General features: G+C 40.2%; 1 protein-coding gene across 1 annotated transcript in view; it reads right to left on the bottom strand.

Annotated features, from left to right (window-relative positions):
- Positions 1-7,874, bottom strand: part of ZDHHC17 (zinc finger DHHC-type palmitoyltransferase 17) — a 64,911-nt gene extending 57,037 nt beyond the window's left edge. The window contains exon 1 of the mRNA XM_068190263.1: positions 7,732-7,874. Within this exon, the coding sequence (XP_068046364.1) occupies positions 7,732-7,794 (63 nt within the window). The 5' untranslated portion in view covers positions 7,795-7,874. The remainder of the gene's footprint in view (positions 1-7,731) is intronic.
- Between the last annotated feature and the right edge of the window lie 9,232 nt (positions 7,875-17,106).

Here is a 17,106-nt window from a genome sequence, read left to right as displayed (position 1 = left end):
GGCAGGTGATCACACTCCTGGTCCTGGCTGCACCTTCTCCATTACCTCTTACCCATTCTCACAACAGCACAGCAAAGGAGTCAGATCAGGTCACAGACTCACCAAGCAAGTACCACCCCAAATCACCTACTGGCCACACAATTTCAAGAGCTCACCCCAAGAAGGGTGAGGAGTTGTGTCTGGGTTCCACCATGGCTTGAGACCAGTTTAAACTCAATCATAAAAATCACATCCTTCAGATGCATCAATGCAAGTGTTCTCAGAGTACACTCTGATGTCCTTCCTCTCTCGCTACTGTGCTCCCTCCTGCTTGAATTATCTTCTCCTGATCTTGAGCAGCTTTCCAAAATCTGACCACAGCATTCCCAGTACCCTATAATTTTGGTACCGCCTCCCTTATAGAGAGAATCAAGGAAACACTTCTACATACCTCAGGGCATCCTGTAAGTATAGGAAGAAATTACTAGATCTCAAAATTGCACAATTGTAGTCTAATGCTACACCATGCACTAGATGTGACAGGCCCAAGGCTTCAATTCAGCCAGACTCCCTTTGACTTCAGAAAAAGCTTTCTACTTTGCTCCACAGTCTCATTTGCAATATACCCCAGTGTTTATCTCAACTACAAGGATACCATGAAAGTCAAATCTTTATCTCATACTTTCTTTGAAAAGCCACAGAGGACAGTGCACATGCTGGAAATATCACTTACTGAGGCTGCTCCTATCTAAACATGTCAGGACCAATGGCAACATTGTTCAGTTTTCAAGCAAACAGCAAACAAACATTTTCCTCCTCAATTCTGTGAATTTTCTTCCTCATCCATAAAGTCTTATTACTTTCCTAAGCAAACAGGCAAATACAGTGAAACAAGCACTGTTGAAAGACTAATCTGTGAAATCTGAGAGAAATAAGGCCCGTGCTTAATAAGTAAAAGCAAACTGAATCAACAGAAATTTGGATCAAACTAGACATTGATCTCTTATGCATTAAGAGGGCCTGTCTCAAAACAAAATTTTAACTTTAAAATAAATTACTGCCCAAATCAGAAGAAGATAAATAAAACAAAAATTTTTAAATAGTTGGAAACTAGTTTAAGTGTTTTACCAGATGCCCAAGAAGCCACAATTTTACCATTGAGAAGAAGACCAGAGTGGTGAAAAACTGCACCATTTACAAAGGCCACTGTAGCAAAACAACTCTAAAAAAAATCTTGTAAGAATTGCAAATGAAGCATTGGCAATGACCATGACAAATCAGAAAAATATGAAAAAACAAAATGCTAGCAAAAGGATACAATACCTCCCTATCCCTAAAAGGGCGGCAAGCACCATCCTAGCAGTAAGAAGTTAACAAAAGTTAAGACTACAAAGTAAGAATGATAGAACTGTCAATAAAAACACAAACCTATTAAATTTGAAAGGGTTCGGTAAGTGCAGAACAAAAAGAAAACTTAAATTGCCCCAATAAAATGCTTTCTATAGAACAACAAGTATTAAACTTATGTAAATTATGGTTGTTTGGGTCAACCATATAGTCCAAAAGATGTGAATATTGCTATTCATTATGCCAGAAGAAACTCCTGCAGTCTGGATACAAGACCACGTGCGTTATAAACAGTTCCCATTTTAAGTTACTGCTGGCTTTTCTAGGTTTTGATATAAAACTGACAAAAAAGCAAATACTAATAATATAGCAGAGACTACAAAGACTAGTTCCATGGCTTCACAGGAAATTAAACCTGGCACTTTCTTTTGATAAATTAGTAGCAATGGTCAAATACAGTTCATGTCCAAAGTGTTTGGGTTAGTAGTGGCTGATATTTTGATAAAGAAATTAGAACATAATGAAAGTTAATGTGGTCTGTCTTGCATGTATTAAAAACTACAGGCGAGCAAGCTTTATTCTTACGATTTGCTTTGTGACTATTATACCTACTCTCCTGGTTAAGAAATATGCTCCAAAAAAAGCTTGTTTTGGTTTTTTCAGTAGCTCCCATTTTTAAACCCCCAGAAAGTGTCAATATGAAAACACCAAGCATCCTTCAGAGGCTGTACCTTGACCCACCCTATTTCATCATTGCAACCCAGAAGTAAACAACAGTTAGAGATAATTCTTACTGGGAGGGGAGGGCGGGAAGTGTGTGGAGAGAGAGAAAAAGGAGAACAACTAATACTCTCTTTCTGATACAACTTAGGGAATGTTGGGACAGGATAAAATTAGGGTTTTTTAAATATCAACAAAAGCAAAGTCCTATCTAAAATAAAGACCTACACTAGAAACTACCTCGAAGGGATAGTCATTATCTGAGTACAAGTTTCCAGTGTGACGCAGTTCCCAACAAGACCAGTGCAAATGTATCTATGGAGAATGATGAGCAGGAATCACAGGATGGCCTTGGTTGGAAGGGATCTTGAAACCCATCTAGCTCAACCCCTCTGCTGTGGGCAAGGACACCTGTCTCAAGAGCTCAGAGCCCCATCCAGCCTGGCCTTGAAGACTTCCAGGGATGGGGCAACCAGAGGGTGTTTACTGCCACAGCCAGAATAGTGCACTGCTCTCAAGTGCCTGCAACAGCTACTGCACTGAGAGCAAAGCCATCAAAACACTGAAAGAACGAATAAACACGAGAGACTCAGAAGGGTCAGGAAGACTGCAAACCATAACAGTAGTGTAGGGAACTGATAATCGTCAGCATATTAAATAGATACAGACAGACCTATATTTGGACAGGTATCTTGCAAGATGTAATGAACAGAAATAAATTAAATTCAGACTAGAAACATGTTTAAGTCTTAAACAGACTAATTAAATTTGAGGGCAAATTTCCCAGTTATGCAATATGACCTATTAACATAGGATTTTATTTTTTATTTTATAATTAGCACTCTGGCAATAAAAAGAATTAGTTAAATAAACTTTAGTCTGTGATATAAAGTTGGATTAGATCTGCACTCCTCTTCATCTTCAGCCTCTGAAGCTACCCAAGATACACAAAGTAAGGCTCAATCTTCAATATCAAGTATGCTAATTTGTGTGAGACTCCACAGTTCTGTTGTCCTTTCTAAGCAGTATAATAAATGATACCTGATCTTTGAATAAGCTTGCAAATGCAAGACTAGTCTCTGGAGTGATCCTGACTAACCACACAGCAAGTTCTACAATCATACAGGACAATTAAGAATAATCTGCACTCCAGTACAACACCAACAATATCTACAGAACTCCACAAAGAATAGAGCTGGATGGTAAAGTCAGGCCTTTCACTGAAATTTCAAACAGAAAAAAATAGAGCAAAGCTATTCACAGTAGGTTTACTTGTTTTCTTTAAATCATCAACAAGGAATACAAGTATATATGCTTCTAACTTCCTTGGTAGTTACAAATTGAACCACAAGGAGAGAAACAAAGATAAGAATGATGGCTTCCAACTGGAAAAATTCCTGTCAAACAGAGCTCATAACTGTTAAAATTGCTTTTCAACTTTGCAGGAAGATTGTTCTTGGACAAGATTTTTTTTTAATGCCAAGAGGTGTCCATAATAAACAGTAACTTCCATCTTTCTCAAATATATCCCACACCGCCTGACACTACACTGAAGTAACAAACCAGATCTTCCTTCCCAGTAATACTTCTTACCATTTAGGAAGAGATGCAGCTCTCAACAGCTGCAATACCTTTGGCAGTTAGGGCCATACTAGGCCTACATCTAGAATATTTTTCAAATACAAAGGAGCGTTACAAGTAAAATCCATTTTCTATGATTATTCTGCCTCCCCGCCCCTTGAGTTTCAGAATAAAACATCCAAACCTATCATCACCTACCACAGCAGAGTCAGGAATTCACTTTTATTTAAAAGATCCAAGGAATTTAAAGTCAGAAGGTCTGTTGGCCTATTAAAATAATTTAATCAGAGGACAACAAACATAATCAGCATGAGCAGCATTCCCATAGCAGGGCTGCACTGTATAAAAGGAAGCAGAGCTTGCTATTCTGTCACCAGAAAGCTAAACACTGGGAGAAGGAAACAAACCAGCAGGGAGGGACTACTTAGCCCAGTGTTACTCTGCCATGGCAGGGTGCTCTGCATCCCTCATAATGGAGCTACCATATCACACTGCAGGTCAACCACTGCCATGTCCACTCCAAGACAAACACCCACTGGGCGCCCTTCGGTCGACCACGCACCTCCCAGTCCTGCTGAGAATTCCTAAGTATTCATGTATATGAATCAGAGTCACTCCAACACAGTCTACACACCTCTATACTCACATATTTGACACACAGCTCAGTTATCCATTTGTGGAATTAAAATCTTGCATTGGGTCTATAGAAAGATCCCTGAACTCCTGATGAAAACATCAACAGCTGGATAATTCACTACTGCCCTCCTTCCTTCACTACAATGATTACTCTCCAAGTTTACCACTTGTGCTTTTCAACTTCACTTCCCAAGGTGAACAGGGCTTTTGCAGGCCTTTTACCTACTGTAAGACATTATTAAAATATTTTTTAATTCTTTCCCATATTCTTCACTATTTAATATTTTTAAAGACAAAACTTCATCATGAGCCTTACCACATGTTCAGCCAAAAATCATCTCCTTGTTCTTATACATTTTTAAACAAAGCACTTCTGCTGAACTGCTTGTTCATATTTGTGTTCTATCAGTCAATACCTTTTGGGATACAATCCCATGCATATGCTTCTTACCTTCAGTGCACTACTTTGAATATAGCTGCTTTAAGGTGTGCCTTGCTTTACCAGCATAATTTCAAGTGAATTCTAGATGGTTTTGTACATTTCCATCATCCCTGCTTAACACCCATCCATCTTGTTTGTCTGCAAGATTTATTATTGACAATTTTGATACTGTGTCCAAATCACTAAAGAAAATATTTGAGTCTAGTAGACCAACTCCTCCAGGACTTTTAGGAACAATGAAATTCAGGAATAATCCTAACAACTATTTTCAAGATGTATCAGTTAGCCAGCAATTCTCCAAGCATTTATCACATACTATAAGATCCTCCTACAAGTATCATATGTGCAATTAATATTATTTGTTGTATTTCACCACTAAAATTATCTTCAGAAGCTTTGTTGTTCCACTAGCAATCTTACAGCTAGAAAAGTGGGATCTACATTGTCATAGTAAACTGAACTTGTCAAAAGGCAGAATAAACACCGTTGGGAAGAGGAGTCTATTACTTAAGTTCAGCTTGCTTTCATGAGGGAGGAAGCAAGGGAGGCCCAAGAATTCAGCATGGTACCACACAAACCCCCTCATAAGGCACTCCCACTGTAAGTTTCCTAAAGCATTCATATTTCCATCTGTTTCTACCTCTTATTACCGAAATTACTGAATCACTTTAAACTGAGTCTTTCATAAATAAATAAATAAATGGATCTCCCAGCATGACAGCATTTAAGTAAATATCACTATTCCTTAGAACCTCTTTCCTACATTAACATTATATTCATAGTATTTCATGGCAAAGCCTTAGAGCCCAGATAAAAACAAACACATCCCTTCAAAAAAAAAAAAAAAAACCAAAAAACTGCAAAAACTTCAAACAATTTGAAAGTAATCCAAATTAATCAATACAAAAAGACAGTAAGATACCAAAAATAAACAACAGCACTGTGAAGCAAAAAAAAAAAAAAAAAGTTTAAGATTTTGACAATCCTATAAAAAGCATCGGTTTTAAATGTACACAAATGTTGAAACTGATTATATGCTCTAACGTCACTCCTTACATAAGGACATGGTGCTATTTTCTTAAAAAGTGGAAATCACCATGTATTAGGGCCCCTGACCCTCAAAAAAGACTGAACACAGATGCACTGAATTGTTCAGTGGGCAAGTCTGTGACAATACAGCTCTGCTATGGCATGCAATCCATAAGTTTTTCAAAGAGCATTTCTGGAGTGTCTGTTAACAGCCAGTCTGTCTCACCACCAACATGAAAAACATCCTTCTCGTTTACAGTTTATCTGTACAAAGACTTTAGGGACTAAGGAAACACTCACTGAAATCCATGTAGACACCATCATGTGAGTAAGATCTAGTCAGACACTCAGCATTTCTGGAAAAATTGAATAGAACTCCCTCTAAACTAGTGATGTTTATTGCATATTAAAATATTCCAGTTGATGTTACAGCACACAATATATATTAACTTCCATTCCCATCTTTGTGCAGACATTCAACTTTATGCATCAAAGGAACAGTATAAAATTCTACCAGATTAACTAGCTAAACTACAAATTTAAATTGAGATATTTTCATTTCCTATACAGTAAGTACTCCAAGTTAACAAACACTAGTGCTCAATCTTTAATACACAATAAATTTCTGACAAGCTATAAATGCTTTTTATTCCATTTTCCAATCTTAGATTGCCTACTTAAAGTTTCCACAAGTTAAGAACACTTTCTTTCAAAGAACATCAACATCCTACAGTCTGGATCACTACTGAAAACTTGTGTCACTTCTGAAAATCATGAGACACTGCTACCGAGGGTACTGCATTTAGTCTGACTCCAGTTAGGCTGAAAAAATGTCTAACAACAGTCTACACACATCCCTTAAAATAAATCCCCAAAAAACCAAAAGAACCCAAACAACAAACATTAAAAAAAACAAACAAACAAAAAAACAAACAAAAAAACCAACAACAACAAAAAAAATCGAGACACTCACTTGGAGCTTATTGCTAGCTAACTACCTTTCAGAACAGACAGACTGGTCTATTCTAAAGTCATGAGCACAGTTTAGAGAGGTAGAGCAGGTAAGGTACACGATCACATAGAGAGGCCTATATAGCCTTTTCAGTCATCAAATAAACTAACAGTCTTTTAAGATACTGTTTAAGGAAAAGGTACCATCTGTTTAGCAAAAACTGGAGCCTGACATATACACTTATCTGTTCTGTAGGCTGAAAATAATCAATTCTTACAGTCCTTAACGTATCAGGTGACAAGTCCACATGTAAAAGCTTTTCTAAACTATTTAAAATACCTTTCAAAACAATCATACTAGTCCTCAAGAACACACACATGCTGCTGACAAAGGTGCGCAGCACAAAAGAAGGGTAAAAAAAAAAAACGGCACGAAACGACCTCTACATGTTACCTGTAAACATTCCTCCCACCGTCAACACACTGGAAAAAAACAGACCGCTGGCTCTCTAGGTAAGCCCGAGCCACACAGGGAGCGCAGGGCTGGATAGAGCCAGCCCCGACCTGCGGGTGAGCTGCAGACCGGTGCCATCCAAACCCAAGGGGAAACACCTATTCCTCCGAGCCGCTTCCCCCCAGGCACCCGGGCCGGGGCGGGCTCCGAGCCCCGAGCGCCGCCGCTCAGGGGCCGGTGCCGCGGCACCACCCGGGGCGCCTCTGCCCCCGCCGCTGCTTCACCCCCCGGCTCGGGGGCGGGCGGCACTGCCGGCGAGGGCGCACGGAGGGCCGGCGGCGAACCTTGCACCGCTCCCAGCCACCCGCACCCGCCTCCTCGCCCGGCCCGGCCCGGCCCACCCCGGCCCACCGCCGCCGCGCACACCCAGGCCGGCGGCGGGGGGCGGCGGCGCCGCACCTCCCGCCCTCCGTGCACCCCGCCTGCCCGCCCGCCGAGCCCCGCTCCCCCCAGCCCCACGGCGGGACGCCGTCCCGGCCGCGCCCCAAGCCCCGCTCCCGCACCCCGCTCCCTGCGGGCGGGCCGCTCGCACCTCGGGGTGCAGGATGGGGACGCAGCCCGCCTCCTTCTCGTACTCCTCCAGCGGCGCCGCCATCTTCCTGCGAGCCCCGCGCCCGCTGCATGCCGGGTAGTGCGCGTGCCCGCCGCGCCGCCGCGCGCCGCCGCTTCCTCTCGCGGCCCGGGCGGGCCGGAGCCGTGGCGCAGGGCGTCTGCGGCGTGTGCGGTGTCCGTGCGCACGGAGCGTGTGCCGTGTGCGCACCGCCCGCGTGTGCCGGATACCAGTGTCAGTTCTCCTGGAGTCGATACGCAGCACAGCACGGGCTTGCGGAGATACTCCTAGTAAGGAGTAAGGTTCATTACAAGTCGGAATGTGAGCGGAAAGAGCGCCCTTCACCTTCTGCCTTTCATGGGGATTTGGTTCCATACGAAACAATCGCTGTCCATCTTTCTGAGAGAGTTACCTTCATGCCTGCTGGAGTAGCAGAGAGAGCATGGGAAGAAAGCAAGAAGGTTTTAATGAGGTTTGTGCTCCCAGCTGCAGGAATGTTTGAAAAGCCCCAGCAGTCCTGAGGACTCGCAGAGGAAGCCATTCCTTCCAGCCACGGTGCCCTATCGGGCCGGTGGGACCTCGCGTCCCAGCACACGGGGACTGACTGCCCAGATGGCTGCGGATTTGGGGACAAGTTACAGAATAGCTCTGTTTAGCTGCTCATTTCTAGTCTCACAGGCCGAGTAATGTGCATACAGCCAAGATCAAGAGTCCTAAAGTGCTTTATTTATTCTTTTTTTTTTATCAATTACATTTTAATCAAAAATGGTTTTGCAATTACAGAATATTATTGCTGCTTTGACTACTGCTCTATATTGCTATATCTATGGTACTCTCATTTGCTTTTGTGAGAAAGGGACCTTTGGATAATACATTTTGTTGTATCATAATACATTAAGCTCATAAGCCTAAAACTCTATGATGATATTCTCTTCATTACTCTTTCCTGTCTCATGCAAAATGTAACAGAGAAGCACTAATAAAATCTGACTGCAGCATTATTAAAATGTTAAACCATAAATGTCTTTTTTTTATGTATTTAAATTCAAAATTGTGAAGAAGAATGACATAAGATTTAGAAAGCGGGGGTGTGAAACAGGTCTCAAAGCACATATTTGAAACCATAAGGGCTGAAGTGCTAAAAGAGCAGAACAAGACACTGAATATACAGGAGAGGATCTTTTTTTAACTGTCTATATTATTAAATGTACTAGGGCTTAGATATAATTTGCAATTTGATTTGCATGAGGAAGAGGGTTTTCGATCCCCTACAACCTCCAGAAATAGAAATCCTATTAATCATGACAGTTCATCACTCCTATTTATAATAAAAGCAAGGGTGATAAAATAACTAAAAATCTTTATAGTATTTTTACTATTCAGATTATTTTTCCTTGGAACTCTGAAGAATTTATGCTTTGTCCCATATCTCTGAACTGGATTGTAAACAAATACTCTGACATCTGTCTAGATATTTATAGCCTGTTCTTCACAGATCTACACATTTGCAAACCAATTCTGTTCCCAGATAGATCTGTACAGAGAATTTTTGCTGTCTGAACTGGGGTCTCATCTGTAAGTATAGTTCATGTGCAGCCTATTATATCTTTCTTCAGAGCAAGTGTCCCTTTTACTGCCAAGTAACAGCAGGATTAGAATATGGGATTGTGCTACTGTGCCTCTGCATTGGAGCTCCTTGTGCAAAAGGTAGCAGTGGTTCAGAAGTTTAAAAAGTTTTCCACACTTCAAACATTCCCTGTCCTTTCCTAATTACATACTATCTAACATAATTGCATGGAAATGTGATTCTTCATTGTTTTGCATTGTCATTACAGAGAGGTTACGGTCTGTGCAGTGTAAGCAAATGGCAGATACAAACCCAACAATTTGTTATAGTAACAAAGTTTACTCTTATTTCCTACAAATCTAAAAGTCTGTAGGGTTAGATGTTTTTCTGGACTTTGCCAAAAAAATTACAATCTGACCTTAGGCAAGTATTTCACTTCTCTATTATTTACTTAGCTCACTTGTAAATCAAGAAGTTTGTCATCTCATTCAGGGGGGTACTCTGGAAATATATTACCATTGCAGAGCAATTTTGTCTCTCTGATTAAAGATGCCTTGTAAATGGCAGGAACTGTTGATCAATGGCAGGAAATGCTCTTCCATGTGATTGCATTGAATGCTCCATAGCTGATGTGTGAAGTGCTCTCCCAATTGACCCAAGAGATTTTATCCAGTTCTACTTAACTAGGCATGCAATAAGGACAAGTCTGTAATATTGGTTAAACACCACACACACACACGAAAATTATTTTAGCTCGTATTCTCATAAAAAGAAAACAGTTGACCAATACCACAGATACATAGATTTTCTTGCTTTGTTTTGCTTTATGTTAATCACTGTGTAAAGGGGCATAAGGTCTGGAGACCTTTTAAATTTCAAGTAAGCCAAACAACAGCCAAACTGGGAAGTAAGTAGCACAAAGTCTTATGATTCTCTATTCTGTGACATGAATTTTGTCTTCTTTAACAAGTTATCAGGAAGAAAACCCTTTGGCAGAGACAAAATATATTTATGGAATACACATCTATACACATGATTCAGTACTAGGCATGACTGTGCAGCTTTTTTAGCTTCTGTATTCTACTAGACTGTGAAATGTGACAGTGAAATAAAAGACTTTTAGCACATATTTCTTAGTAGTAGCTTTATATTATGCTATCAACACTTAAAACAATTAAAAGTGTGCGTAAACAGTGTTTAACTTGGCAATGAAATATTGCAATGAAGGCTAAATGTTTATTCTTGTGGCAGGTCAAAACTTAAAGTAAAAATATTAGTACAAAAACAGGTAGTAAGTAAAAAGTACCTTACCTAACCCTACAAAAATGTGTATCTTTAGAACAGTTGTGCATATCCTTCACTTTTCATACATAGTTTTGATTAATATTATTCTAATTAATAAATGATCAGATGGATTTGCCACCGTACTGAGGTGCCTCCAAAATTTTCTCTTGCATAATTGTCACTTGCATAACGGCCCAAAAAACTAGCTTCACTATCAAGGGCTGAAATATCTGAAGAAGGCATGTTATGGTCCTGTTCTCTGAGTATATTTGCAGAGAGGCTATGGGTAATTATCTTTAGTATTCTCTATCTATGCTTCATTTTCTAATCCCATTACTGTTTGAGCATTGTGCTTTATGTATTGGAAATGACACCCACCTATCTAAATGCGTATACCAAAATGAATGTATAAAATGTGTCATTCTGCATGGGTTTGTCCAAGTCTATGATTTCTCTCTGCATTTACTCCTCCATGGAGAACATCCACTTCTCACAGTTTGGACCAGTTTGGGTGACTGAAAGCCTGTGAGTTTGCATGACAGCTCCACAGAATCTGTCTTTAAAAATATAATCCGGCTGAAAATGCTCTCAAAGCAAGTGCATTAAGAGAATATTAAATATGCATGATTGAAAACAGAAATCAGACAGTGAAATTCTTCAATACAGTGCCTCCTGTAGCTGCAGGCACTGCTTCTGTTACAGAATCTCAGGGCTCTGACATATGTGTGGATATGAAGGAAACCTGTGTGACTAAATCTGGTTTTGGTCCCAGCTTGCTGCCCCACCCTCTTGAGAGAGGTGACTGTCCTAGAAAGCAAATCCATCAGATCTCACTGTAGGTCCAATCCTGAACCACTGCAGGCTTCAGCCCTCTCTTCTAAGGTAATGTGAGATTCCAGCATCCTGGGCTGAAAGCCATGGCAGTTCAGGAGAGGACTCGTGAGGGGATCAAGTGTTCTTACTCAGTGGTGGCAGCATCTGTCAGCCGGGATGGCTGGGGACAGCAGCCGTGTGACCATGTAATGTGCTGCCACATGCCAGTCAGTGCTGCCGTACGAAGCAGCAGTGGGTGATGTGATTTCCCTCACTACCTGTGATTTCCCTCACTACTAAGCGTGGTCAGGTTCTTCTCTGCACAGTCACAGTGGCTGCGTTAGGCAGTTTGTTCCCACACATCACCAAAGAGAGCCTGGCAATGCTCTTATGCCAGTTTATATCAGTGTGTTTCTGAATTCCAATGGTGGTCATCTTGATTTACATTATTGTGAAGAGAAGAAAGTCAGATGCTGTGTTTATACTATCCTTTACTACTTGCCAAATAGTACAAATATCATGCCAGGCAGTTTTAGATACCATGAAGCAATCCTCCTGAAACAGGGGGAAAAATGTTGGAAAAATCGCAGCTGAACTATCAGCTGATGTCTGGGTCCTCCCTGTAGCCTGTAGCGTACACAGTATGGACAGGGTTCCTAAAAGGGAAAGTCACCTTCTTCTCCACCCCTGAGTGTATCTGCTGGGGGCAAGCTTCTTTTGGTGGCATAGGAAATATGCCATAATATTGTCTACTGCTCTGCAAAGGATAGGTGCTTTTATGGAACAGGATGAATCTGCCTAAGGAAGTCTTCTCTTTTGCTACATAGCCTCTTGCTCCCTTAGAAACAATCCAGGAGGTTGCTAGTCTTAAAAAAAAGGCCTAATGGCAATGTTTGATATAAAACATCAGAAAAATAATATATTTGTACTATTTCCCCCTCACTTTCCCTAAGAGAACAAACTTTACATTTGACTACTGGAAGCTGAAAAAGCCCTTCAAGTGGTGAAATTGTCACCCATTTCATTTAAAGGGAGCCTTTTCTACATGTAGTTTCCCACTGTATAATTGGACACCAAATCCCTGTATTAAATTATATTTGGGGAGATTTTCCCATAGAGTTATTGAAATATAGTGCTGATGACATAAGCACATAGAGAAAATAGGGACAATCTGCAAGATGCTAGACATCTATTAAAAAAAAAAAAAAGAATAAATTGTATTTGCTGAATCCTAAATGTCTAAATTAATGTTGTGCTTTCAAAACAGTAAGCACATCAGCCTGTCAATCCAATACCTCTTTCTGGAGAGATTTTTTCTGTCACTTCTGTTGCTTTCAAATGAGTTTTTTGTAGAAACATTACTTAGTATTTGAACACAGAGAGGTAAGCACTAAGCATAAGCTGCTCCTAAGCATAGCACCCTTGCTCTTCATTTTTTGTGGTTTTGCATTTTATTGTCTATTTCTTTTCTGCCAAAATAATCTCATTAGCATGAAATATGTATAGCCCTTGAGTGACATAAAGCAATCATATTATTTCCCTAGGTGATTATCTTTGCTGATGCAATTCCACTGCTGACAAATTCTGCATTGATTTAAAAGTGCAGAAGATGAGTGGGGTTATCTAACTTGACTTTTTATTCCCATTTTTTTCCCTTTAAGGTGATATGGTTCTGTTTCCCACTCACTGTGTTTTAAATATCTGATCTTGATACTACATCATACTCATGGATGACTTTGTTGCTCTCTTTTATGTCAAAGGACCATCTCTCCTTTCCTTGTTCATTACAGTCAAATTGGCTATTACTTAGTGTTCTCATTACTTAGACTAGGTAGATCTAATAGGTGCACTAAAATAATTTTTAACTTACCTGAGTCTGTTAATCTCTTGTGAGTTTTCCCCCAGAGCTTGTTCTTGGCACATTCAGTAACATGCCACACGTACCAGTTTGTTCTGCTAACACATCTGCCTGTGCTCATTTTTTTGGGGAAACCCAGGACTACTGTGATGCAGCCCTGTACAACAGCTGACATGGATTATGCTCCATATTTGTAAAGGAAAATGAACAGACTTGAAACTGAAGACTGGATTGCACTTTATGAACTTTTTTCCTTTTCTATTTTCATCTTCATTATCCTTTGTCCTCTCCCACACCTCTCTTTACATCTTTTGTGTTGGGCTGATAATTTTAACTGTCTTTGGAGAAGGTGCAGAATATATCCAAAGAATTAATTTTTGAAACACAGGCAGTTGCTGAGGCAGAAACTCACTGCCAAAATGAAAACCAGTGGCAAACCAATAAAATACAATTAATAGTAATTCCACTACTTTGAAAGGATGTCACTGAGAAGGAAGCAATAAATATTCAACAATGGTTTTATGGAAGTACTGCATCCTCAGGAATTTAGGTTGAAGTGGGCTGAATGACAAAATAAGGGAAAAATAACATTTAAGAGTTTAATTTACAGTCTTTGGTTGAAAGCCAATAAATGAATTCTTTTTGGTACTTTATAGCAAATGAAGTAAATATTTTCTCTGCTCAGATATAAAGCAAGCTCTGAGAAACATGGTAGACTAACACCCTTCCCCTTTAAAAATGAGAATTTTCTAGCTGAATTAAAATAATCTTCAGTAACCAAGGTGATGTCCAAACATCAATTAATTAGATACTTCTATAAATAGCATGGTCCTAGAATACTATTGTTTTATAATCCTCTTGAGGAATTGTTGTCATCATGGTCATGGCAGCGAATGTGTAGAGCCCATTGTCACAAGAGGTGTATCGCCAGGAATGGACCTACTCATTCATCGAGCATGAAAGGTACTTTGCTTTCATGTAAGAGGAGAAAAAAGGAATAGTACAGGGAAAAAATATAAAAGAGACAAACTTTATCAAATGTAGTAAAAAAGAAAATGAAATATTAAATCCAGAAAGTTTTTTATATTAGAGAAGAGCAAGAGACAAAAGTGCTCTGTTTGAAGAGACCTGCAATAATCATCTAGTCCAACTGCCTGATCACCTCAGGGGTGATTATTTGCTTTCCATGGGAGATGTTTAAATTCTATATGGTTGGTTTTGCTTGAGGTTTTTTTTGGGTGTTTTTTTTTTTTTTTTTTTTTTTTTTTTAGAGAAAAATTAATTGGCTTATTGAATCATGCCATGCAGGTATTTTAGATTTATTATATTACTGGAATTAAGGACAGACAAAATAAGCCAACAGCACTTATGAAAAACTTCCAAAATTGTGACGGAAAATATTGCATGAATTACCATCTTATGTAGGTTTTTGCTGAATTTGAGGTGAATTAATAATAGTTGCACACAGGCAAGTACTCTAAGCATAGGGGCCAATATAATTTTGACTCTGTTTTAATGGGAAAGAGTGGTAGCAGTTTTCTGCCCTTGACTAAGCAAGGATACATAGCAGCAACCTCTTCCACTGACTCATTGATACAGTGGGGGAAAATTCCTTTATTAGATTCATATAAGGAGTGCCAGAATACTGAAGGTATAACCAAATGAAGAAATAATCCCCACAACCAGTCTTTAAAATAATAAAGTAAGTAAAATACATCAAACATTCATAAGGTTTGGATGCAAATGGCTAATCTGAAATGCTAACTCAAACATCCCTAATATTCAGTACACCATGTCAAATATCATGCTTTGATTATAAAAAACACAAGCCTGGAGTTCAGAAAGTTGTATGTTTAGACAGTATGCTTGGGAATCATAAAAGACATCAAAATGTATAGGAGGTGCATAGTTGGTATAATCAAATCTTGAAGCTGTGGGGAATGAACCAGTGGCACTGTTTCTGGAATAAATGCAGGCAAACTGAGCTGTCACATTAAAGCTGACAGCTGTGCTACACAGCTCTAAGCTGCTGTGCAAAGATCTGGGTTAGGAGAGGATGGCAATCTACAGATGCACTATTCCAAGTCTGCCTTTCTGAGCTTGCAGATCAAAGTCAAAAACCATGCCTGATCAGAAACATCAAAAACAATGGGCAATGTAGATCATTCCAGAAAGAGGCATATGATTTAACCCTCTATCACGATTCTTCTCTGAAAAAAAGTCTCTAGATGCCAAGACATTTTCAATGCAATGACTGTGTTATCTCCCTTCGGATGCTGAGGTAATACAGTCAAAATAGCATTGATGATTCTTGCAGCTTGATGAGGCAGACTTCTCTTGAATTGCTGCAAAGTTTAAGACTCTCATCCCCTGTTCTCAAGAGAATCATCACTTAAGAGGTTTCCCAGCACTCTAACTGCACATCTTGATAGTAATGGGAAGTGGCAACACTTCTGAACTTGCAGGACCAAGGTCATCTTGGGTTTCATTTACTGCTGCTGCTTTTAGTGGTCCGAAAAAGAAAAAGAAGAAGAAAAAAGGCTCACTCATGCTTTAATACAGTGGAAGTAAAAGGTTTGGCACACAGAATGGTATTTAATAGATGAGTATATATCTGGGCTTTAAAACTGCTACAAATGGTCATATATTGTATCAAAAGAAGTAAGGAGTTTATTATACTAAAGCATGCTGCTGCTAATTTATAAGCTCATTCTCTTAGGTTTCAGCATTTGCTAGAAGCACATAAATGTTTCTGTCACCTCTTGGAAACAAATAACAAAACATGTCCATAGGGAAAGTTGCACCATAAAATTGAATTTTAATAGAGCAGGAGAGGGCTGACAGCAAAAATAATAATTTCATCTGCGAAGTTGCAGGTCGGCATCTTGCAGCTGAGAATACTCTGGCAGTTGTGTAGATGTGAGCTCCCCTGTGTAACACTAACACAGTCCCTGCCTCTCTCACAGGGAGAAGGGGTGATTCTGTGAAGGTGAAATGACATGTATAATACAGACCTAGTAGCCATACGCTTAGTTTCTTATTAATATCTTCATTTTGCTTGATAGCCTGTCTCTGGCATTCCCAGTTTTTAACTCAATAATTTTTCCTAGTGTCATGTCCTACAGCTTCAGGCAAAGGAGCAGAGCTGCTGCTGCCTAGGTACACACTGGGCTGGTAGAGGGACAGCAGGGGGCCACCAACACCAGTCACTGCCCTGGGGGTAGGGACAGGATGGACAGAGTTGTAGGATGCTGCAGGCTGGTGCTGCTGTGCCATCTCTGGAGCAGGGACTGATGGCCCTGGGGGGCTGACATGGGGTGGACAGTGTGGGGGAGCCCCAGGAGTGTGGGAAGGGACAGTCAGGGCTGGTGGTACCATTGGGGTCCTCATGTACTGAGTAGATCTATAAAATCCTCTCTCTGACTCCATTTTCCCTCACAATTGTATGTCAAATATTTTCCTATCATTTCTGCCCAAGGTAGTGTACTGAGGCAGATAAAACCATAGAAATACACAATCTAAACCTGCACTTTCTGCAGACAATTGTCCATCATCACAAGGTTGGTTCTGTCACTCGCAGAATATTAAAACCAAATACAGAGAATCAAACCCAGCTAAACTGCCTAAAAACCTCTCTGTGTATTACTGTGTCAAGGAGGGACAGGCAGAGCTCTGCTGGATGGAGCCGGGCATAGAGAGCCCTGGTGTGGGCTGACCTGAGTTTGAGCATCCCTCTGCTGCAGCATGGAGCCACTGTGCTGATTGAATGGCACAAGGAGTAACGCAGCAGCACTTCTGCAGATGCCAGCTGGATAACACCCTAAGGCTCCCAGCT

Source organism: Anomalospiza imberbis, chromosome 5 (assembly GCF_031753505.1).
Source record: "Anomalospiza imberbis isolate Cuckoo-Finch-1a 21T00152 chromosome 5, ASM3175350v1, whole genome shotgun sequence".
Lineage (NCBI taxonomy): Eukaryota > Metazoa > Chordata > Aves > Passeriformes > Viduidae > Anomalospiza > Anomalospiza imberbis.
The sequence above is the reverse complement of the archived record's forward strand: the minus strand, read 5'-3'. Positions and strand labels throughout refer to the sequence as shown.